Source organism: Plectropomus leopardus, chromosome 5, assembly GCF_026936395.1.
Source record: "Plectropomus leopardus strain MGB_pleo_1.0 chromosome 5, ASM2693639v1, whole genome shotgun sequence".
Classification (NCBI taxonomy): domain Eukaryota; kingdom Metazoa; phylum Chordata; class Actinopteri; order Perciformes; family Serranidae; genus Plectropomus; species Plectropomus leopardus.
Window position 1 is genome coordinate 32,891,981 of NC_142180.1, and position 24,534 is coordinate 32,916,514.

At 38.3% G+C, this 24,534-nt stretch overlaps 3 protein-coding genes across 6 annotated transcripts in view; 1 reads left to right on the plus strand and 2 right to left on the minus strand.

Moving 5' to 3' along the window:
• The window catches only part of fryl (furry homolog, like), a 77,530-nt gene extending 74,248 nt beyond the window's left edge, over positions 1 to 3,282 (plus strand). For all 4 annotated transcript variants that reach the window (XM_088077985.1, XM_088077986.1, XM_088077987.1 and 1 more), the window contains one exon: positions 1,298 to 3,282. In XM_088077985.1, the coding sequence (XP_087934111.1) occupies positions 1,298 to 1,538 (241 nt within the window). In that variant the 3' untranslated portion in view covers positions 1,539 to 3,282. The remainder of the gene's footprint in view (positions 1 to 1,297) is intronic.
• A 1,392-nt stretch (positions 3,283 to 4,674) lies between these two features.
• On the minus strand, positions 4,675 to 7,144 carry zar1 (zygote arrest 1). The gene is made up of 4 exons (XM_042483684.2): positions 6,368 to 7,144; positions 5,376 to 5,468; positions 5,128 to 5,202; positions 4,675 to 5,048 (listed from the first exon to the last, which is right to left on the minus strand). Exons 1-4 carry the CDS (start codon positions 7,079 to 7,081, stop codon positions 4,905 to 4,907), a joined length of 1,026 nt encoding a protein of 341 aa, XP_042339618.2. The 5' UTR covers positions 7,082 to 7,144; the 3' UTR covers positions 4,675 to 4,904.
• Positions 7,145 to 7,407: 263 nt separating this feature from the next.
• On the minus strand, positions 7,408 to 11,288 carry slc10a4 (solute carrier family 10 member 4). The gene is made up of 3 exons (XM_042512455.2): positions 10,494 to 11,288; positions 10,051 to 10,261; positions 7,408 to 8,959 (listed from the first exon to the last, which is right to left on the minus strand). The coding sequence occupies exons 1-3, from the start codon at positions 11,012 to 11,014 to the stop codon at positions 8,432 to 8,434; spliced, it is 1,260 nt and encodes a 419-aa protein (XP_042368389.1). The 5' UTR covers positions 11,015 to 11,288; the 3' UTR covers positions 7,408 to 8,431.
• Positions 11,289 to 24,534: the final 13,246 nt, after the last annotated feature.

The following is a 24,534-nucleotide window of genomic DNA, read 5'->3' on the forward strand; positions in this document are numbered from 1 at the left end:
ATGTTAAGTGATCAAGTGATGGTGCCATTGATTTTAATACTTCTCATTGTGCTTACTCTCATGCAAACTGAGTGCATCTTAGTTAGTGTGGCCAAAATCTTCTTCTAAGTACGTACTTTGTATCCCGTAACAGTAATATAGCACCATGCAGTAATTGCTTCGCAAATTCAAGTAAGAAAAGTCTTAAAATAACTGACCTGTACTTCATAACATTGATTATTTTCATCTTTTATTTGGAGCTTTTATTCAAACAAATAAAACTAGTGCCTCTACAAAAATTCTTTAAAAATGGAAGCTTTAAAGCTCCTTACAACAATAATAATAAGTGTTAAAGGTTTCTGCACTTAGAGATTCTCCGTCTCCTCGTTTGGCAAAAACACATTAACTTGCGAGGCAGCTTTAGATGATCAAGATCAGACGAGAATCACAAGATCAAGAGAGAATCCAACTCTGATTTTCTACAAAAACTGACCCAAACTTTTTGCCAAATGTCTACCAGTGGACACATTTCTACCATCACATGGTACATACCATCATATCGCTCATCCCCATTTGAGTTTCAATAGCTTTCATAATTAAATATTGCACTGATTGATTGTGAAAATAATTAACTGTAAAAATAAAATGCATTGCTTTCTGATGGTTTCTTTCATGCACGCGCTGCTGTTAGTGAAGTCTTCCGAAACAAAAAGTGCTGGCAGCATGCCGACTCCATCATCAGCTGCTGTCAATCACCAACTGTTGCTAGTGTGACTAATACCACTGACTAACTCATATCAAGACCTACTATCCATTTCAGTTAAAATGCTTGAAAGTCGGATGCAGTTTATTAATCTATTGTTGATCAAATTCACTTCAAAGGTACAACCACCTCCTAATTTACCTCTTTATTTCTGAGATCTGAAAGCTGCAATGAAGTAGGTGTATTTCTGCTCAGACCTGAACATGTTTAAAACAAGGAACTCTGTGTTTCAACACAACATCAATGCACGCCAGACAGATTAAAAAAGGCACAAAAACAACAAAAATCAAACACAAACACAATGAAAAGAATTGGTCCTTCCACTGCTAGAAATGCCTCATTCATCAGATGGTATAACAGCCGGGATTTTTGGACCTATTCAGTAATATTTGAAGACGTCAACTTGGGCTCTTGAAAAGTACACAGGGCACGTTTCACTATTTTCTGACATTTTATTGACAAAACAATCAATTAACAAAACATCAGGCAGATTGTTGGTGAAATGAATCGTTAGTTTGCAGCTCTTTACTCACCCACAGCCTCGTTTATCTGCAGGTCTTTGTGGCCAAATGACATCTTTGGCAACGAGACCGACAATGCAGTCCAGACTCTTCTGCACATCTACTTCCGTCACCAGACGCTGGGCCAGACGGGCTGCTTGGCGGTGGTCGGCCCCAGCAGAGACCTGTCTCAGGCGAGCACCCGCCTCATGGAGCTCAACCTGCAGATTCGTGAGGCTCTGAGTCAGGCGCAGGCATGCACACCCCTCACCACCATGGTCAGCACCGGACTGTGAACCTGAGGTACCGCAGGCTGCGAGCCTGGACTAGACAGGACAAATAAATCCCCCCCTGCTCTGCACAGACCTCAGCTCAGCTGTAGAGAGAGGGTAGACAGTGAGGGGTTTCAGAGGAGGACGAGAGACTCCACCTATAAAGGGCTAAAGGATGTGTGGGAATAACTGTGACTCTTAATATATATTATTACATGTATGAATGCTTAAAGCTAACATCTTTTCCCAGACTAAGCCAACTTGCAAAATTCGGTTGCAATAAGTCGTGTGGTGGTGCACCTGGGAGAGAATCAGAGATGACGCAGTTGGAAATAACTTTTTTCTCTTTTTTTCCGTTTTTTTTTTTTTTTTTCGTTTTTCGTTTTTGCTGGATCTGACCTGATGGGCCGATCGTGCCGACCGGCGGCCTCCTCGGGCGGGCGGGTGGTGGTCTGAGCCGGGTAGACGGCATTGAAGCATGTAAGACGGTCCAGACACCGTCAAGATTCATAAGCAAACACAGAAAAACAAAAAATCTTGTTTAAAAAAAAAAAGTTTTCAAAAGCATGCTTGAAAGAGAAAGAGCACTGCAAGAATATTTTTTTGAGAAATGTATTTTTTATTAGAGCTAACATCCTAGGTTGTAAATGTTAGGATATTTAACATGTAATTGTAACCCTGTGGGAGACATTTGCCTTCAGGGAGTGTAAAAAGAGAAATATATCTGTTTATTGATCTGCTTTGAGAGGAGAGTCCCCTTCAACAGGTCTTCACGCAAAACTCGCTCTTTAACCAAATAAGTAGCTGCCTTTAGAGACTCTCGACTGTGTGATATATATTGGATATTCTGGTATACACTCACACACCAATGCATATAATTGCACACAGGTGCAGACTGGCTACAACTCATTATGGAAACATAACTTATTTTACTCTGTATATATTTTAGAAATGTATAGTGTAAAACCAGTATTTTTCCCTTGTACTTTTGTGTAATGCACTGTTCATCCGAAAAGGATGTCTGTATAAAGCTAATGTGATGAGAGAAAGCCAAGACCAGGTTTGAGTCATTAATGATCCGCTCCGCCTTCTTCATCCAATCACACGAAATTTCCCAAAGGCTGCCTCGGTTGTTGGTCTTGGTCTTGCAAAAGGAGGTCAGGGCTCATTTGGGACAAGCCACCCGCCTGCCTTAGTGATGGCGGTGGCATGGGAGATCTAATGTAGCCTCCACCTCCTGTTGGATCGCGCCAGTCCAGCCGAGTCATATGCATTCCTTCTCTCCACTGTGATCTTTTTTTTTTTGTTGGCACGGCACCCTGGCACAGGCTCTGATTAACGCCTCATGAAGGGGAGACTTTTTCTTTTTTTTTTTTTTTTTGTCCATGTAGGTTGATCACGTTGCAAAGCAGCGCTCATCCTCCGCCACATCTTGATCCTGTTTTTGCGAGGGGGGAAATGGCCGTCATCGAAGCTGCGCTATGCTTTCAGAATGGCCCTACTTGCTGCTGTGACTGCAGGACTTTAACCATTATCTGATTGCTTTCTTGGAAATCTTGTCATGGCACATTGTAACAGTCACTGTACTCATTCCTCAGAGAGCTTTTTTTCCCTGCTTGTCTGGTACATTTGAATGCTGTTCTTAATTATTTAATGAATATATTATTTACCTGGAAGATGTTTTAATGTAGAGGTGCATTATACTTTTTTTTTCTTGTTCACTCACATACCAGCCTTCTCTCTGGATAATAAAAACCTAATCATACTGTCTGAGCTTGGGTTGAAGTTATTATCATGGAAACATGATTGAAATTGGGGTTGTGCAGTGGTTAGCACTGTCGCCACACCGTTAATGCGGCTTTTCTCCGGCTTCTTTCTGCAGTCCAAAGACTTGCAGGTTAGGTGGAGCGTGAATGGTTGTCAGTCTCGGTGTAAGTCCTGCCATTGGGCAAACTGTGATCCTGAATAGGATAAACGGTTACATATTGCTGTCAGGCGCAAACCTCCTATCTCCAAAATAGCTATTTTTCAGGAATTATAGAATTAATTTCTGAAAAATAAAATAAAATAGTGAAATGTGGAGATCCAAGGTTTGCGCCCAACAAAGACAATATTATGGATGATTAAAATGTGACTATTTAAGTGCTTTCTTAAGTAGGTTTGGGAGTATTTGGAGTAAAACTAGAGCATTGTAAGACTTCGAATGTGCAAAAAAAAACCAAAAAAAAAACGGAGTGTAGCACTGCGATGGAAAACCAATAAATAGAACCAAAAAGATTCAAAGTATAGATGAATGAGAGTAGTATTTAGTATTTAGACGATCAGAAAAGCAGGGTTCCTGCAGATCATTAAAGTCTTAAAGGCATTGAATTCATCTTAAATCTTAAGACATTACCCAAAATTAGCAAAGAATTGTAAAACAAGGAAATTACTTAAAAAAGCTAAAAATGAGGGTGATACTCCATACGTTCATTTATTTTATGTTTATTGTCTTTTATTCTTGTATTTTCTAAAGATTTATTCATTCAGCACTTTAACTGCCTTCCGAGATCTGCCTGTTTCATCACTTTTATTTATTTGCTTAAATTTCGTTGACCTTTTGTGTTTGCATTTTGTCCTGGCCTTTTTGTCTTTCCTACTCCTTTCTCTGTTCGGCATGCTTGTTGATGTTTATTTTATCATTCCCCGAGTTCTTATCTTTGCTTTGTCTGTTGCACTTTTTAAACACGTTTTTAAAAAGGTGCTATGTAAATAAAAACATTGGGAAAAGGGCAATCAGCAGCTTGTTAAATGTAACTGCAACATGTAAAGAAATTGTTGAAAAATTTGTAAGTTTAGAAAACTTTAAAAATGAGAAAAATAGCTATGGAAAAAATAAAAGCTATAGAAAAACTAAAGTTATAACTACATATCTTAATGTTGCAAATGTATACTTTTTAAAGAACTTTATTCAGATCGTTTCCATGTTTTTTTACTGATTTGCAGTAATTTCCTCTTAAGTTGCTCATTGCCTTTTTCCTCATCAAGCCAAACGGTTAACAACAGGAGACTGTTGCCTTGAATGTTACCTTAAATCATTATATTTTGGTTTCCCTTCCTCACTTTCCGCTACTTGCGAGACGTCAGTTGACTGTGGTTTGAGTGAAAAGAACGCTTCGGCACTGAATGCAAGATTGCCATTTATTACTCTGTAAATTGTGTGGTGCTTACCATTAATTTAATCAACACAAAACAGGCACAAAATTAAGTTTTGAAACATCAAATATATGTTTTGCATCCAAAATGCCATTATTGCATCTGCAAATACAGTGGCACTGGGTTAAGGTGCACCCTCACAGGACGTTAACTGTACTGATGTGTTTTCAGAGCAGAGTTCAGTCGAGATGCTTCCTAGATGATGTATTTGAAGCTGAAAGTGCTTTCGCAGGAGAGCCGCTTGCCCTTGCATCTGCCGCAAAGGTCCTGTCTGTGGGGGCGCTTGGGGTCGACGTGACGTTGCGTTATTGCACACGAACAGCGTGCTTTTTTGCAAGCCTGGAAAGGAAGAGTAGCTTTGGTTCAGATGTGGCACACAGGCTGTTATTAATTCACAGCGAGTTAGAAAAGAGCTTACGTGACACGTGATGTCCTCAACACGGTATGGGTTGAATTCTTTTTGGCATTTCCGACAGTACTGTTTGAAGTAAACCTGGAAAACACCAAACTTGACATTAGGGACAGGTGTGTCACTATGAAATGTTTTGCTATGACTCATTTAATTCATGCCTCCCTTATGTGTTCTTACAGATGAAAACTAGACAGTTGCTGGCAAATTACTCAACAGAATTTGGGCTTCCTTACATAGAAAAATAAAGTTCTCACCTTGTTTGTGCCCTGAACGCACCAAACATAGGCGCTCTCCCATCGCAGATTGCACTCTCTGCAGTGATAATATCCGTACTTCTGTTCCAGAAACTGAGGGACAAAAAGGAAAATCTGTTCAGGAGTATCAATCTGTTAACAGTTTATTCCTTTACAGTCTTCTATTAAGTAATAACTAAACTAGTTTTATTATGGCTCTCACATCCAAATGCCAGATGTTGACTTAAGCTGATAACATGATCCTGATAAAATGAAGCAGAGATAAGATTATCACTGATTAAACGTCCAGTGTGTTTAATTTAGTGGCATCTTTTGGCAGAAACCGTATATAATATTTTACTATTTTACCCAGTGACGGTGCATGCCCACGACACGCGACCAATTCGCCTCAGTTTGCTTTTCCGCCCTGCCCGACTGGTCACTTGTATCCATTCCCAATCCCCCGCCCCCTTCTCCCCTGACCAGAGAAGGTTTGACTTTATTTCCTGTATTTATTCAGAGCTGCAGCTTGAGTGACTGTGTTGATCTATGCATTGTTTGAATTTTTGACATTGTGACTTGCTACGTCGCACCACCAGTTTGGTCCACATTGCATGTATCCCAGAATGCTTTGTAAAGGAATCAGTTGCTTCCAATACAAAATGAATGGGAACGGATATCTGGTGGTGTATAGTGGGCATGCTCCAGGAGTTGCAGTTCTTCAGTAGTCCAGAACAAACCAAACGCTGGCTCTAGATAGAGCGGTCAATATTTGTTTGGGTTACGGTACAAGTTTCAGTTCTGCATCCTCACCACTAGAGGCCACTAAATCCTACACACTGGACCTTTAAAACTACATCTTCTACGTTTTTCAAGGCGGATACCGATACAGTAGTATTAGCAGTTAATGAGACCAATAACCAATATTTGGAACCAATGTGCATTGACAACAAAAATTTAAATCTTTCTGTCAATAAGTTTGGAGTTTTACACATGCACATAATCCAACTCACCTGGAACCGCACGCGCGCCTTGCCCTTTGACCCCTCTATGGTTGGCTGCTCCTCTGAACTCTTTACCTGTTGTTTTGTCTTGGGCACTTTGTCTGGGAGCTTTGCGGTCTTTCCAGCCGTATCAGCCTGCTTTTCTTTGCTTTTCTTCAAGTCGCTTTTCACCGGGGACTCGGGCGAGTCTCCGGGCGGCTCTCTGGTCTGCGCCTCATCACAGGAAGCTTCCTTGTTGTTGTTGTTGTTGTTGTTGTTGTTGTTGTTGTCTTCTGCCAGGAAGGAGGTGACGCTTCTGAAGGCGATGGGTGAATACACAGCGAGGGTGCGAGGGTAGCGCACACCGCCCGCAGTCTTGGGACTCCCGGGCGCAGCGGGATCCTGCTGCCGTCTTCTGCGCCACGAGTCCAGCTTCATGGAAAGCAGGGTGCGCGGGCCGATGGAGCACTGCACCGAGACGTCTTTCTTCGGGTTCACCTGCACGGCCACATCTTTAGTGTTTGCCTTCATAAGCCTCGGGGTGAGTTTTGGGTTGATTTGGGATAAGATGGATTTGAGCTGCGCGCGCTGGTGGTTGTTGAAGGCATCCGAAGTGTCCCCGTAATGGGAGAGGTAACTTTTATATTTCCACCCGGCGTTTTTGGGCCGGGGGTATCTGCCCGTGTAAGGGTTGCAAGATGAATAGTAATAGCTGTCAACTGGCTCATCACCATACGTTGCCATTTTGTTCAACCGACTAAGCTTGGTAGGTGTAGCTGATTAAGTAGCAAAATGAGTTCTCCATTAGACCTGATTATAGTCAGGTGCGGCACTGGCTTCATTTCCTCCCCAAAAAAATAGCAGACACGTGACGCAGAGTACAAGTTTTACTTTTGTTTCTATACACATTTTATTTTCTTGATGCAGTTGTTTATAATATACACATATTATACATTTTAGCTCTGTTTATGGAGCAAAGATACTGGATTGGCACTGCAATGAATAACTTGATATGTTTGTCTCTCTCTCTCTTACACGCGCGCGCACACACGCACACACACACACACACACACAGTTTGAAAGTCCATTTGAGAAACTAAATGCTGCTTTGCTTTGATGGTGTGATTTGCTGAATGATGTCATTTTTCACAGATTGAAGTTACCAATGTTTTAAAAACATTATTAGGGACTGTTTGTTATTTATGAGAAAGGAGGGGGTGGAGCAAAACAGGGGAGGCGGTTCAGACATTTTTTTAAGCACTGATGAGGGAGTTAAGTTTTTCATTTTGCTTAATTCACGGATATTGAACTTTAAATATTTGCATTTTATTAGAAACCCAAAGCCTGCAAGTGGGGTTTAAAGGCAGTTTTTCTTTAGAAATCTCACAAATTACACCATTTTTATAGCCAGAAACTGGGAAATATGGTTGCCCACTGAGCAATTCTACATTGAAAAGATGCTTAATAATGTCTATTATATGTTTAGATTTCGTTTATTCAAGGTTAAAGAGTGAAACAGACATCTAGCATAGATGACAGAGTAAACTGTATCTGTGTATATGACCAACATAAAAGAGCGATTTGCATTACTTTTGTTAATCATTTATAGTTTTATGTTTCTTTATATATATAATGATTATTTTAAAATATGCTCTAAAATCAGGCTACATGTAGCCGATAAATATTGGTCTGTAACTCGGCTAAAGCTTAAAGACTATGTCTAAATTATGTCTGTTGCTCAGTGGGTCTTAATGGTGAAGAGAAGGTCATGCATTTTCCCTGTCACTCAAGAAGAAAAATGTGTAGCTCTGAAGTGGGTCATAATATACAAAAATCACACCCCAGCCACCCCCCTGACTCTGATAAACAAAGTACAGTCCCATATGCTTTTTTTAAATCCAATATTAGACATGACTTTGCACATTGAATGAATGAAGCTAATGACAAAGCACCGGTTTTTCAGCAGTCATGTCAGATAAACATTTCTCTGTATTGTCTCTCAGGTTATGAATGACGGCGACTGAAATGAAGAATCCTCCTGCAGGTCTCATTCTGCTCCTCTACATCTGCAGCAGGAAGGTGATTTTCGACACATTAAACCGGAGTTGGATCAGGAGGACAGGGATCCAGCATGATGGTGTTTGGGTCACTCACTGTCACGGCACCATAAGAAGAGTCAATGTCCTCATCATCCTCAAACCTTTGGTATGTTATATCCGTGTCCTCGCTGTCCTTCATTGGGTCTGGTTTGTGCAGGACCTTCTTCCTGTACATCCTGTAGGCCAGGATGAAAATGCCCGCCTCAGCTGCTTGGAACAGAGCGTACAGCAGAGGGAACATGTACATGCCTCCCATCAGCTGAGGGGGGAAGGCCAGCTTCAGGATGGCGGTGCACAGCTGCACGTTCTGGCACCCGGTCTCCAGAGAGACTGACCTGCGGCTGTTGGGCGGTAGGTCAAAGAGCACGGCCAGGCCGTAACCCGCAGCGTAGCCACACAGAGGCATCAAGACGGCCACCACGTAGACAGAGGGAGGGATGGTGGACAGGAGCTCTGGACCCAACATCGCTCCAGTCAGGATGAAGAGCATCACAAGCGTGACCAGCAGAGACCACAGGGATGCCTGGTAAGACACATTTTAAAATAACAGAGATTTTCTGTATGTATGCTGGTTATTTTCTACAAATTTGCATGTCTGCCATCCTAGAGGAGGAAGTCCTTCTCTCTAGCTCTTATGCAGTGCTGTTACTTTTCTCTGAGAATAATAACAACTTTATTTATATAGTATCTTTAAAAATAGTTTAAAAAAGAAAAAAAGCAAAGCAGAGGTAAGAAGGGTTTTGCAGGGGCAATACAAGAGCCAAACAATAATACCATATTGAGGTCAGAAAAAAATAAAGTATAATTAAACAAGAGATCTGAGATCTGAGGTAACAAAGACAAATAGAGAAAGCAAGAATTAAAAATACCAATAAAAACCCATACCAAAAAGAGTAAATACAGTTAAAATAATTTGGAAATAAACCTGGAAATAATAGGAATAATAATAAAATCAAACATAAAATATATTTTTAGAGAAATTTAAAAGAAGCCACTCATAGCCTTATTTCCTCAGGCAGGTCGTTACAAACCTGAGGGGCCCTAATGGCAAAGGCATGGTCACCTCTGGATTTAAGCCTCAACTTTGGAAGGACCAGAAGGCTGCGAGCTGGCTCCCATGGGGTCAACATTTCTGTTATGTAGACCTAAACAAAGCGTTTTTTGTGCTTTGAGTTTTCCCATTTCTGAATTAAGGGTCTTTGAGGATAAAGTGTGTGATATGTTTTTAAGATTGCAACTTCTGAGGACAATAGTGATTTTGAGTTATATTAAAATAGACTTCTCAAACACAGGGCTTTAATCTGCATCAGTGCATCTCTGCTGCTTTATGTTACTGTCTGTTGTAACTGATGTGGCCCTCCCTCATATATGGCTTTTATCAGAAATGGGAGGGAGGAGCTCTTCCGGACACAGTGTCTCTGATGTCACTGTTTCTGCGCTCAGCATCCCCCTCTATTTATGACAGACTAGGAAAATTACGCAGTGCGCCTTTGCGCAAATATGCTCCTTAACCAAAAGTTCTCAGTGTCTAAATGACACAACATTGAATTACTCAACTTCATCAGCTTATCGATTAAATGCAAAAGTAACTATGAGAAATTTCTCTTAAATTACCTTTAGAACAATGTCGGCCACACGCGTGTTGCGGTATCTCAGCATAACTCCTAATCCAATGGGGATGAGAGTGCTGCACAGGGTCAGGATTATGGCCCCGAAGGGCATGAGGTTCACCACAGGTGTGTTGATCCAGGCCCGGCTGTAGATCCACAGACACAGCGGCATCAGCACGAGCGCCAGCAGAGTGGACGATATGGTCATGATGATGCTGGAGGGAGAGGAGAGCAGAGACGCACCTTATAAACACGAATTTAGTCACAGTGTTTGATCGTTGTGATTAAGTTTTACAAAAATGCCTCAGACTTCAGAACCGTGCGTAAAGTTTGCCGTTATTTCAGTGCGTAATTTTGTTAACAATACGTGCAAAACATCGATCAACCTTGTGATTTTTTTTACAAGTTGACTTGACACTCATTACATGCCGAGTGCTGTATATCTACCTTAGATTCATCTCCCCGTGCACCAGCAGTGACATGATATTTGACAGGTTTCCTCCCGGGCAGCAGCCACAGAGGAGGACGGCCATCGCTGCCACATCATTCAGAGAGAAAGCTAAAGCCAACAGAAAGGCCACCAAGGGCATGATAACAAACTGACACACCAGTGCCAGCAGCACCCCGATGGGTCTGCGGATGTGCTCACCAAGCTGGTTAACCTCCACCGTGCAGCCCAGCCCCAGCATGGTGAAGCAAAGAACAAGTCCCACAAATACATTGATTCCGTGACTGAGCGGGGAATCCCAAAAGGCAGGCATCAAGTGCGGGGATTCCGTCGGCGGAGCGGCCATAAACTCGGCAGTCCTGAACGTGCTGCCTTCGACGAGGATGGCACTTCTGGCCACTATCGCAGCCATGTCCGCGTCCTCTGGAAAATCCACAACTTGCTTCAAAGTGTCCGATATAAGAAAGTCCATCAAGCCGGCGTTTTGTCCGTCGCCTCCCATCAGGCTGGAGTTCTCCATGGCGCAACAGGAGGACAGATGCTCGCCACAGTCGGGTTGTGCCTGTAGGTGCTCGTGCGTAAAATGATTCCCCTAGTGGCGCACTGTCACTAACAAGAAACAGCGGAGGATCCAGTGGTCGGAGGATGTGATGGTGCCATGGCACTGATAGTCTTAAAGCGACTCACTGAGTCAGACTGGTGCCACGGATTGGCTCCCTGATAGACGCACATAGCTGGAGGGGAGTCTGCATACGGTCTTAAGACTCTCAGAGAGTGGGTGGGCCAATCGATAACGCCCGGGCTGCCCTTTTTATACGGCGCTCATTTACAGTTTTCCATTTGGGAAATGACACAGGCAGGCTTCGCTGCCTTTGATATTTCCTGTAGAAATATCAAAGGCAGCGTAGAAATATAAAGGCAGTCATTTAGGTACACGGGAAATGTAGTGCAGACAGCTCTTTGTCGAGGTTGAGTAAGCACAGCCTACATGAATGAAAAGTGTGCTGATCTTTATATAAGTGCAGCAAACTGTGAACATCTGCCCGCCTGTTTCTTTTGTTGGCGCTGCTGTGTTTCTTTCACGGTGCGCGCGTTACGCACGCTCCTCATCTCAAACTTCACGGTGCGCAGGTCTCATGTTTGGTTCAGTAAATAGTTATTACTTTGAATTAATGTAGTTTAACGGCCTCACAACACGCCATTCTCTTGTATTGTTGCTAAAGTTGAGTCTGACCACTATATTAATTGTTGGGTCGTTTGAGTCATTGTAATATTTTATGAGTTTAAAATAAAATCCGCAAAGTAATTGCAGCTGATAAGACAAGAAGTACAATATTTCCCTTTAAAATCGTTTAGAGGAAATAAATCAAGCCTCACCATGTAGAAATACAACTCAAGTCAGTGTCTTAGAACTTGTACATAAAGTAAATAGTGTTTGGTTATATCACACTGCTGCAGTTAACCCTTGCATGCAGAATTGATCGATAGACTTCACAGCCTCTTTTTGTTTTTTGTTTTTTTAAACCTGTTAAGATCCGCTTTTCATTCCTTTTAACATACTTTTCTAAGATGTAGAGCTATGATTGCTGTCACCTGACCCCCAAAATTCACAAACACATTTCTGTTTCACATCATTTAAAATAGACTGCAGTTGAACCACAGCCCCCTTTTTCTTAACCAGCAAGGCCAACTTTGAAAAATCGAGGAAGCCCAGGGCATGTTTGAGTCTAGTTATCATATTGTTAAGGTACATAATTTGTGTTTAAAAAGTTTTTAAAGTAAAAATTATATTTTATCTTATACATGTTAAGTTTAATGAAAGATTTAGCTTTTACATAGCATTTTATTTTTCCAGAAATATGAACAGTGGATGTGAGTGTAGCAAAAAACTGTTCTAATTTGATTTTGTAATGACACAGTTGTCTTACAAAAGCATTTCATTGATTTCGTTTACAGAATATTAATCTCAGGAAACTTTAAACATCATGCTCTCTGAAAAATACTTAATTAGAAACTGAGGATTTTTTGAGTCATGATGATAAATACAGTGCAAAAATATATATGCAATGTGTTTTAAAGCATCACTTTAGTCATTTATGAGTTAACCATTCATAACAAATAAATAATTTCATTTTTTTTATTGGAAATAGCCTGTAACAACCACATATTGTCATTTTTCTATAATTGCATTGAGATTTCTCATTCATTGGAATGGAGAGGGGAAAAAAGTAAGTTTGTAACCTAAGTATCCTAATTTAAAAAATATATTTTGCTCATGATTTAAAGGTGTATTTAAAGTACAACTCCACAATGACAATATTGTTTTTGGAACATAAGTGAGTTTTTAGTGGTTTAAAGCAACAATATCAGTACTATAATGATTCTAATGATGAGCAGTATTTGTATCATATTGTGGTCTGCTGCCATGAAGAACCTGGCGGTTTCAGGTTTGACTGACATATCTTATCTGTCTGCAGCCCACAGAATATGATCCTCTGAGTGAAACTCATCAAGCCGAGGGTGCCACACACAGAGGAAGAGGGTCCAGAGAAAATAAATGCACCAACGTCATGTCTTCAGGGCACTGAAGCTGGAGAGGGACGGGACAGCACCCATCAGTGACTCAGGCTTTTATCTGTCTCCTCCCCTTCCTGGAGACACACTGTGTCTCCCATTAACCGATGGGTGACTCCAGGTACATAATCCAACAACACCGTGCACAGAATACATAATGTCCCACCTTCCTAAAAGCTGCACAACGTATGACACTCAGAGGTGTAATAGAGCATAAAGTAGACAATATACAGACCATATATCATTACTGACAAGACGTCACTTTTAACACGCTTTGTCCTTTTTAATTCAATATATAAAGTGTACAGACACTTTTCGGGTAATGCTGCAAGATAGGCAGACAAGACGTCGAGACTCATATAATTGGTAGCAATCTAATCTGTCAATGAGCCTGATTTATAAGTCCATTAAAACAAAAATTACGGATTGAGCGCAAAGCAGTTCTTGGCAGATATCAATCTTACAGTGAATTTTAGAGCAGACATAGGGAGAGATGAACCATTTTTAGTATTTTTTGCACATAAAATTTTTAATTTGCCAATAACTGACCCCAACAGATTTGGGAGTGTCCTTTTGGCAGGGCACTAATAACCGATTTAACATTTGGGTCACACCATAGCATGGCAATAAAAACTCACAGTATGGGTTGTCATGAATTCTAAAGACAAAAGGTCACAATAAAGGATAGTATGAAAAAGAAATTAAAAATGTAAAAATGCAGTGTCATGAAAAAGTCACAACATAGGATGTCCCAAAAAAATTATAAAAAGTCATAGTATAACATGTCATTAAAAGTTTAATTCATAATGATATAAAAAAAAGCATCAGCAGCAAAAGTATAGTAAGTCATCAAAAATATCATAAATACATAATATAGCATGTCATGAAAATTGTCAAAATTCATAGTATAGTATGACATCAAAAATATCATCAAAAAAGCCATAGAGTTTGTCATCAAAAATATCAAAAAAAGTCATAGAGTTGTATGTAATCAAAAATAGCATCAAAAAGTTATAGTATGGTATGTCAAAAAAAGCCAAATGCCATCAAAAATATTAACAAAATGGGCAAAGAACAGAACGTCACCAATGTCAGCAAAGGATGTCAACTAAATTATCATCAAAAAAATCACAATACAGTACAGTGGTCCCCAGCTGGTCCATTCACGGGGTCCTGATTTCTCCTTAGTCGTTAGTTCAAGGTCCAATTTTATTTCACAAACTGGAAACAACATGTTGGCAAAAAGAAAAAAAAAACATATTGCAAGAATAAACAGAGATGCCACATGAGAATGAAAGCTCTGTGCTTGTATTTCAAAATACAATGTGTTTTTTACAATCTTTGCATTTCTGTGACCCATTTTTGAACCGTCAAGCACCAGTTGGGAACCGCACGTAGATTTTTTTATTTAGAATTTAACAATGTCATCAAAAACCCAAAATAAGGTATGTCAAGAAAAATATAACCAAAAAAGTCAAAATACAAGTATGCAATTAAAAATATAATGAAAAACTCATAGCATATGTCGTCAGAAATGTAATCCAAAAGGCATTGTAAAGTATGTCGTCCAAAATTTCTTTAAAACGTTATTGTATGGTAAGTCATCCAAAATTTCACCTAAACTTCATACTATATGTCGTCCAAAATGTCACCAAAACATCATAATAAACTATTTCATCTAAAATCATCTCAAAAACATCAGAGTATATCATATAGATCAAAATATAATCGAAACGTCATACTATAGTATTTCATCAAAAATGTTCCCAAATGTCATTGTATATTTTGTCACCCAGAATAAAATCAAAACACCATGGTGTAGGATACCGTTCAAAATTTAATCCAAACATATCTTCAAAATTTCCTCAAAATGTCAAAGTATAGTATGTCTTCCAAAATGACCCAAAGATATCATAGTATTTTTTGCTATGGCGCGTCTTGGAAGGCTATTTTATGTGGTTTATTGTGGTTTTCAGCTGTTTTTCGGACATGGCATTTTTTGAAGTTTTTGCCATACTATAGCCTTGACGTTTTGGTCAAATTTTCAACATCCCAAATTATGCAGTTTTTCTGCCTTTTTGCAACTTTCTATGCCATGGCTTATCTTGGAAGGATATTTTATGTGTTTTAATGTGGTTTCCAGCTGTTTTTCGGACATGGCATTTTTTGACATTTTTGCCATACTATAGCCTTGCTTTTTGGTCATTTTTCAACATGCCAAATTCTGGTGTTTTAAGAACTTTTTGCAAGTTGCTATGCTATGGTGAGTCTTGGACGAGTATTTTATGGGGTTTAATGTGGTTTTCAGCCGTTATTGGGACATGTCATTTTTTGACAATTTTGCCATACTATAGCCTTGCTTTTTTTGTCAAATTTTCGACATCCCAAATTATGCTGTTTTTGTGCCTTTTTGCAATTTTCTATGCTATGGCACGTCTTGGAAGGCTATTTTATGTGGTTTAATGCAGTTTCCAGCTGTTTTTGGGACATGTCATTTTTTGACATTTTTGCCATACTATAGCCTTGCTTTTTCGGTCATTTATTCGACATCCCAAATTCTGGTGTTTCAAGAACTTTTTGCAAGTTTCAATGCTATGGCGTCTCTTGGAAGGCTATTTCATGTAGTTTAATGTGGTTTCCAGCTGTTTTTGGGACATGGCATTTTTTGAAGTTTTTTGCCATACTATAGCCTTGCTTTTTTGGTCAAATTTTCGACATCCCAAATTATGCTGTTTTTGTGCCTTTTTGCAACTTTCTATGCTATGGCACAGCTTGGAAGGCTATTTTATGTGGTTTAATGTGGTGTTCAGCTTTTTTTGAGACATGTCATTTTTTGCCAATTTTGCCATATTATAGCCTTGCTTTTTTGGTCAAAATTTCGACATCCCAAAATATGCTGTTTTTTTGCCTTTTTGCAATTTTCTATGCTATGCCACGTCTTGGAAGGCTATTTCATGTGGTTTAATGTGGTTTCCAGTTGTTTTTGGGACATGTCATTTTTTGACATTTTTGCCATACTATAGCCTTGCTTTTTTGGTCAAATTTTCGACATCCCAAATTCTGGTGTTTCAGGACCTTTTATCAACTTTCTATGCTATGGCGTCTCTTGGAAGGCTATTTTATGTAGTTTAATGTGGTTTCCAGCTGTTTTTGGGACACATCATTTTTTGACAATTTTGCCATACTATAGCCTTGCTTTTTTGGTCAAATTTTCGACATCCCAAATTATGTTGTTTTTTTTGCCTTTTTGCAATTTTCTATACTATGGCGTGTCTTGGAAGGCTATTTTATGTGTTATAATGTGGTTTTCAGCTGTTTTTGAGACATGTCATTTTTTGAAAATTTTTCCATACTATAGCCTTGCTTTTTAGGTCAAATTTTCGACATCCCGAATTCTGGTGTTTCAAGAACTTTTTGCAAGTTTCTATGCTATGGCGGCTCTTGGAAGGCTATTTCATGTAGTTTAATGTGGTTTCCAGCTGTTTTTGGGACATGTCATTTTTTGACATTTTTGCCTTGCTTTTTTTTGTCAAATTTTCGACATGCCAAATTATGCTGTTTTTGTGCCTTTTTGCAACTTTCTATGGTATCATGCGTCTTGGAAGGCTATTTTATGTGGTTTAATGCGTTTTCCAGCTGTTTTTGGGACATGTCATTTTTTGACAGTTTTGCCATACTATAGCCTTGCTTTTTTTGTCAAATTTTCGACAACCCAAATTATGCTGTTTTTGTGCCTTTTTGCAATTTTCTATGCTATGGCGCGTCTTGGTAGGCTATTTTATGTAGTTAAATGAGGTTTCCAGCTGTTTTTGGGACATGTCATTTTTTGAAAATTTTGCCATACTATAGCCTTGCCTTTTTGGTCATTTTTTCCACATGCCAAATTCTGGTGTTTTTCTGCCTTTTTACAACTTTCTATGCCATGGCGTCACTTGGAAGGCTATTTTTTGTGGTTTAATGTGGTTTCCAGGTGTTTTTGGGACATGGCATTTTTTGACATTTTTGCCATACTATAGCCTTGCTTTTTTTGTCAAATTTTCAGCATCCGAAATCATGCTTTTTTTGTGCCTTTTTGCAACTTTCTATGCTATGCCACGTCTTGGAAGGCTATTTCATGCAGTTTAATGTGGTTTCCAGCTGTCTTTGAGACATGTCATTTTTTGCCAATTTTGCCATACTATAGCCTTGCTTTTTTTGTCAAATTTTCAACATCCCAAATTATGCTGTTTTTGTGCCTTTTTGCAACTTTCTATGCTATGGCGCATTTTGGAAGGCCATTTTATTTAGTTTAATGCGGTTTCCAGCTGTTTTTGGGACATGTCATTTTTTGAAAATTTTGCCATACTATAGCCTTGCTTTTTTTGTCAAATTTTCGACATCCCAAAATATGTTGTTTTTTTGCCTTTTTGCAATTTTCTATGCTATGGCGCGTCTTGGAAGGGTATTTTATGTGTTTTAATGTGGTTTTCAGCTGTTTTTAAGACATGTCATTTTTTGACAATTTTGCCATACTATAGCCTTGCTTTTTTTGTCAAAATTTCGACATGCCAAATTATGCTGTTTTTTTGCCTTTTTGCAACTTTCTATGCTATGCCACGTCTTGGAAGGCTATTTCATGCAGTTTAATGTGGTTTCCAGCTGTCTTTGAGACATGTCATTTTTTGCCAATTTTGCCATACTATAGCCTTGCTTTTTCTGTCAAATTTTCGACATGTCAAATTATGCTGTTTTTGTGCCTTTTTGCAATTTTCTATGCTATGGCGCGTCTTGGAAGGCTATTTTATGTGGCTTAATGCGGTTTCCAGCTGTTTTTGGGACATGTCATTTTTTGCCAGTTTTGCCATACTATAGCCTTGCTTTTTTTGTCAAATTTTCGACATGCCAAATTTGCTGTTTTTGTGCCTTTTTGAAACTTTCTATGCTATGGCGCATTTTGGAAGGCCATTTTATTTAGTTTAATGCGGTTTCCAGCTGTTTTTAAGACATGTCATTTTTTGACAATTTTGCCATACTATAGCCTTGCTTTTTTTGTCAAAATTTCGACATGCCAAATTATGCTGTTTTTGTGCCTTTTTGCAACTTTCTATGCTATGCCACGTCTTGGAAGGCTATTTCATGTAGTTTAATGTGGTTTCCAGTTGTTTTTGGGACATGTCATTTTTTGCCAATTTTGCCATACTATAGCCTTGCTTTTTCTGTCAAATTTTCGACATGCCAAATTATGCTGTTTTTGTGCCTTTTTGCAACTTTCTATGCTATGGCGCATTTTGGAAGGCCATTTTATTTAGTTTAATGCGGTTTCCAGCTGTTTTTGAGACATGTCATTTTTTGACAATTTTGCCATACTATAGCCTTGCTTTTTTTGTCAAATTTTCAGCATCCCAAATTATGCTGTTTTTGTGCCTTTTTGAAACTTTCTATGCTATGGCGCATTTTGGAAGGCCATTTTATTTAGTTTAATGCGGTTTCCAGCTGTTTTTAAGACATGTCATTTTTTGACAATTTTGCCATACTATAGCCTTGCTTTTTTTGTCAAAATTTCGACATCCGAAATTATGCTGTTTTTGTGCCTTTTTGCAACTTTCTATGCTATGGCGCATTTTGGAAGGCCATTTTATTTAGTTTAATGTGGTTTTCAGCTGTTTTTAAGACATGTCATTTTTTGACAATTTTGCCATACTATAGCCTTGCTTTTTTTGTCAAAATTTCGACATGCCAAATTATGCTGTTTTTGTGCCTTTTTGCAACTTTCTATGCTATGCCACGTCTTGGAAGGCTATTTCATGTAGTTTAATGTGGTTTCCAGTTGTTTTTGGGACATGTCATTTTTTGCCAATTTTGCCATACTATAGCCTTGCTTTTTCTGTCAAATTTTCGACATGCCAAATTATGCTGTTTTTGTGCCTTTTTGCAACTTTCTATGCTATGGCGCATTTTGGAAGGCCATTTTATTTAGTTTAATGCGGTTTCCAGCTGTTTTTAAGACATGTCATTTTTTGACAATTTTGCCATACTATAGCCTTGCTTTTTTTGTCAAATTTTCGACATGCCAAATTATGCTGTTTTTGTGCCTTTTTGCAAGTTTCTATGCTATGGCGCATTTTGGAAGGCCATTTTATTTAGTTTAATGCGGTTTCCAGCTGTTTTTAAGACATGTCATTTTTTGACAATTTTGCCATACTATAGCCTTGCTTTTTTTGTCAAAATTTCGACATCCCAAAATATGTTGTTTTTTTGCCTTTTTGCAACTTTCTATGCTATGGTGCATTTTGGAAGGCCATTTTATTTAGTTTAATGCGGTTTCCAGCTGTTTTTGGGACATGTCATTTTTTGACAATTTTGCCATACTATAGCCTTGCTTTTTTTGTCAAATTTTCGACATCCCAAAATATGTTGTTTTTGTGCCTTTTTGTAACTTTCTATGCTATGGCGTGTCTTGGAAGGCTATTTTATGTGTTTTAATGTGGTTTTCAGCTGTTTTTGGGACATGTCATTTTTTGACATTTTTGCCATACTATAGCCTTGCTTTTTTTGTCAAATTTTCAACATCCCAAATTATGCTGTTTTTGTGCCTTTTTGCAACTTTCTATGCTATGGCGGCTCTTGGAAGGCTATTTTATGTGTTTTAATGTGGTTTTCAGCTGTTTTTAAGACATGTCATTTTTTGACAATTTTGCCATACTATAGCCTTGCTTTTTTTGTCAAAATTTCGACATCCGAAATTATGCTGTTTTTGTGCCTTTTTGCAACTTTCTATGCTATGGCGCATTTTGGAAGGCCATTTTATTTAGTTTAATGCGGTTTCCAGCTGTTTTTAAGACATGTCATTTTTTGACAATTTTGCCATACTATAGCCTTGCTTTTTTTGTCAAAATTTCGACATCCGAAATTATGCTGTTTTTGTGCCTTTTTGCAACTTTCTATGCTATGGCGCATTTTGGAAGGCCATTTTATTTAGTTTAATGTGGTTTCCAGCTGTTTTTGGGACATGTCATTTTTTGACAATTTTGCCATACTATAGCCTTGCTTTTTTTGTCAAATTTTCGACATCCCAAAATATGTTGTTTTTGTGCCTTTTTGCAAGTTTCTATGCTATGGCGTGTCTTGGAAGGCTATTTTATGTGTTTTAATGTGGTTTTCAGCTGTTTTTAAGACATGTCATTTTTTGACAGTTTTGCCATACTATAGCCTTGCTTTTTTTGTCAAAATTTCGACATGCCAAATTATGCTGTTTTTGTGCCTTTTTGCAACTTTCTATGCTATGCCACGTCTTGGAAGGCTATTTCATGTAGTTTAATGTGGTTTCCAGTTGTTTTTGGGACATGTCATTTTTTGACATTTTTGCCATACTATAGCCTTGCTTTTTTGGTCAAATTTTCGACATCCCAAATTCTGGTGTTTCAAGAACATTTTGCAAGTTTCTATGCTATGGCGGCTCTTGGAAGGCTATTTTATGCAGTTTAATGTGGTTTCCAGCTGTTTTTGGGACATGTCATTTTTTGACAATTTTGCCATACTATAGCCTTGCTTTTTTTGTCAAATTTTCGACATGCCAAATTATGCTGTTTTTGTGCCTTTTTGCAACTTTCTATGCTATGGCGCATTTTGGAAGGCCATTTTATTTAGTTTAATGCGGTTTCCAGCTGTTTTTAAGACATGTCATTTTTTGACAATTTTGCCATACTATAGCCTTGCTTTTTTTGTCAAAATTTCGACATCCCAAAATATGTTGTTTTTTTGCCTTTTTGCAACTTTCTATGCTATGGCGCATTTTGGAAGGCCATTTTATTTAGTTTAATGCGGTTTCCAGCTGTTTTTGGGACATGTCATTTTTTGACAATTTTGCCATACTATAGCCTTGCTTTTTTTGTCAAATTTTCGACATCCCAAAATATGTTGTTTTTGTGCCTTTTTGTAACTTTCTATGCTATGGCGTGTCTTGGAAGGCTATTTTATGTGTTTTAATGTGGTTTTCAGCTGTTTTTGGGACATGTCATTTTTTGACATTTTTGCCATACTATAGCCTTGCTTTTTTTGTCAAAATTTCGACATGCCAAATTATGCTGTTTTTGTGCCTTTTTGCAACTTTCTATGCTATGGCGCATTTTGGAAGGCCATTTTATTTAGTTTAATGCGGTTTCCAGCTGTTTTTGAGACATGTCATTTTTTGACAATTTTGCCATACTATAGCCTTGCTTTTTTTGTCAAATTTTCGACATGCCAAATTATGCTGTTTTTGTGCCTTTTTGCAACTTTCTATGCTATGGCGCATTTTGGAAGGCCATTTTATTTAGTTTAATGCGGTTTCCAGCTGTTTTTAAGACATGTCATTTTTTGACAATTTTGCCATACTATAGCCTTGCTTTTTTTGTCAAAATTTCGACATGCCAAATTATGCTGTTTTTGTGCCTTTTTGCAAGTTTCTATGCTATGGCGGCTCTTGGAAGGCTATTTTATGTGTTTTAATGTGGTTTTCAGCTGTTTTTAAGACATGTCATTTTTTGACAATTTTGCCATACTATAGCCTTGCTTTTTTTGTCAAAATTTCGACATCCGAAATTATGCTGTTTTTGTGCCTTTTTGCAACTTTCTATGCTATGGCGCATTTTGGAAGGCCATTTTATTTAGTTTAATGCGGTTTCCAGCTGTTTTTAAGACATGTCATTTTTTGACAATTTTGCCATACTATAGCCTTGCTTTTTTTGTCAAAATTTCGACATCCGAAATTATGCTGTTTTTGTGCCTTTTTGCAACTTTCTATGCTATGGCGCATTTTGGAAGGCCATTTTATTTAGTTTAATGCGGTTTCCAGCTGTTTTTGGGACATGTCATTTTTTGACATTTTTGCCATACTATAGCCTTGCTTTTTTGGTCAAATTTTCAACATCCCAAATTATGCTGTTTTTGTGCCTTTTTGCAACTTTCTATGCTATGGCACGTCTTGGTAGGCTATTTTATGTGGCTTAATGCGGTTTCCAGCTGTTTTTGGGACATGTCATTTTTTGACAATTTTGCCATACTATAGCCTTGCTTTTTTTGTCAAATTTTCGACATGCCAAATTATGCTGTTTTTGTGCCTTTTTGCAACTTTCTATGCTATGCCACGTCTTGGAAGGCTATTTCATGTAGTTTAATGTGGTTTCCAGTTGTTTTTGGGACATGTCATTTTTTGACATTTTTGCCATACTATAGCCTTGCTTTTTTGGTCAAATTTTCGACATCCCAAATTCTGGTGTTTCAAGAACATTTTGCAAGTTTCTATGCTATGGCGGCTCTTGGAAGGCTATTTTATGCAGTTTAATGTGGTTTCCAGCTGTTTTTGGGACATGTCATTTTTTGACAATTTTGCCATACTATAGCCTTGCTTTTTTTGTCAAAATTTCGACATCCCAAATTATGCTGTTTTTGTGCCTTTTTGCAACTTTCTATGCTATGGCGCATTTTGGAAGGCCATTTTATTTAGTTTAATGCGGTTTCCAGCTGTTTTTAAGACATGTCATTTTTTGACAATTTTGCCATACTATAGCCTTGCTTTTTTTGTCAAAATTTCGACATCCGAAATTATGCTGTTTTTGTGCCTTTTTGCAACTTTCTATGCTATGGCGCATTTTGGAAGGCCATTTTATTTAGTTTAATGCGGTTTCCAGCTGTTTTTGGGACATGTCATTTTTTGACAATTTTGCCATACTATAGCCTTGCTTTTTTTGTCAAATTTTCGACATCCCAAAATATGTTGTTTTTGTGCCTTTTTGTAACTTTCTATGCTATGGCGTGTCTTGGAAGGCTATTTTATGTGTTTTAATGTGGTTTTCAGCTGTTTTTGGGACATGTCATTTTTTGCCAATTTTGCCATACTATAGCCTTGCTTTTTCTGTCAAATTTTCGACATGCCAAATTATGCTGTTTTTGTGCCTTTTTGCAACTTTCTATGCTATGGCGCATTTTGGAAGGCCATTTTATTTAGTTTAATGCGGTTTCCAGCTGTTTTTAAGACATGTCATTTTTTGACAATTTTGCCATACTATAGCCTTGCTTTTTTTGTCAAAATTTCGACATGCCAAATTATGCTGTTTTGTGCCTTTTGCAACTTTCTATGCTATGGCGCATCTTGGACGGCTATTTTATGTAGTTTAATGCAGTTTCCAGCTGTTTTTGGGACATGTCATTTTTTGACAATTTTGCCATACTATAGCCTTGCTTTTTTGGTCAAATTTTCGACATCCCAAATTATGCTGTTTTTGTGCCTTTTTGCAACTTTCTATGCTATGGCACGTCTTGGAAGGCTATTTTATGTAGTTTAATGTGGTTTCCAGCTGTTTTTGGGACATGTCATTTTTTGACAATTTTGCCATACTATAGCCTTGCTTTTTTGGTCAAATTTTCAACATCCCAAATTATGCTGTTTTTGTGCCTTTTTGCAACTTTCTATGCTATGGCACGTCTTGGAAGGCTATTTTATGTGTTTTAATGCGGTTTCCAGCTGTTTTTAAGACATGTCATTTTTTGACAATTTTGCCATACTATAGCCTTGCTTTTTTTGTCAAAATTTCGACATGCCAAATTATGCTGTTTTTGTGCCTTTTTGCAACTTTCTATGCTATGGCACGTCTTGGAAGGCTATTTCATGTAGTTTAATGTGGTTTCCAGCTGTTTTTGGGACATGTCATTTTTTGACATTTTTGCCATACTATAGCCTTGCTTTTTTGGTCAAAGTTTCAACATCCCAAATTATGCTGTTTTTGTGCCTTTTTGCAACTTTCTATGCTATGGCGCGTCTTGGAAGGCTATTTCATGTAGTTTAATGTGGTTTCCAGCTGTTTTTGGGACATGTCATTTTTTGACATTTTTGCCATACTATAGCCTTGCTTTTTTTCTCAAAATTTCGACATCCGAAATCATGCTTTTTTTGTGCCTTTTTGCAACTTTCTATGCTATGGCGCATCTTGGAAGGCTATTTTATGTAGTTCAATGTGGTTTCCAGCTGTTTTTGAGACATGTCATTTTTTGACAGTTTTGCCATACTATAGCCTTGCTTTTTTTGTCAAATTTTCAACATCCCAAATTATGCTGTTTTTGTGCCTTTTTGCAACTTTCTATGCTATGGCACGTCTTGGAAGGCTATTTTATGTGTTTTAATGCGGTTTCCAGCTGTTTTTAAGACATGTCATTTTTTGACAATTTTGCCATACTATAGCCTTGCTTTTTTTGTCAAAATTTCGACATGCCAAATTATGCTGTTTTTGTGCCTTTTTGCAACTTTCTATGCTATGGCGCGTCTTGGAAGGCTATTTCATGTAGTTTAATGTGGTTTTCAGTTGTTTTTGGGACATGTCATTTTTTGACATTTTTGCCATACTATAGCCTTGCTTTTTTGGTCAAATTTTCGACATCCCAAATTGTGCTGTTTTTGTGCCTTTTTGCAACTTTCTATGCTATGGCGCGTCTTGGAAGGCTATTTCATGTAGT

Coding starts and splice junctions, on each gene's coding strand:
- zar1 (XM_042483684.2), bottom strand. CDS start 7,081: ATGGCAACGTATGGTGATGAGCCAGTTGACAGCTATTACTATTCATCT. Junction 5,469..6,367: donor AGGCGCGCGTGCGGTTCCAG/GTGAGTTGGATT, acceptor TTTGTCCCTCAG/TTTCTGGAACAGAAGTACGG. Junction 5,049..5,127: donor TTGAGGACATCACGTGTCAC/GTAAGCTCTTTT, acceptor CTTCCTTTCCAG/GCTTGCAAAAAAGCACGCTG.
- slc10a4 (XM_042512455.2), bottom strand. CDS start 11,014: ATGGAGAACTCCAGCCTGATGGGAGGCGACGGACAAAACGCCGGCTTG. Junction 10,262..10,493: donor CACGGGGAGATGAATCTAAG/GTAGATATACAG, acceptor CTCTCCCTCCAG/CATCATCATGACCATATCGT. Junction 8,960..10,050: donor TGGCCGACATTGTTCTAAAG/GTAATTTAAGAG, acceptor GTGTCTTACCAG/GCATCCCTGTGGTCTCTGCT.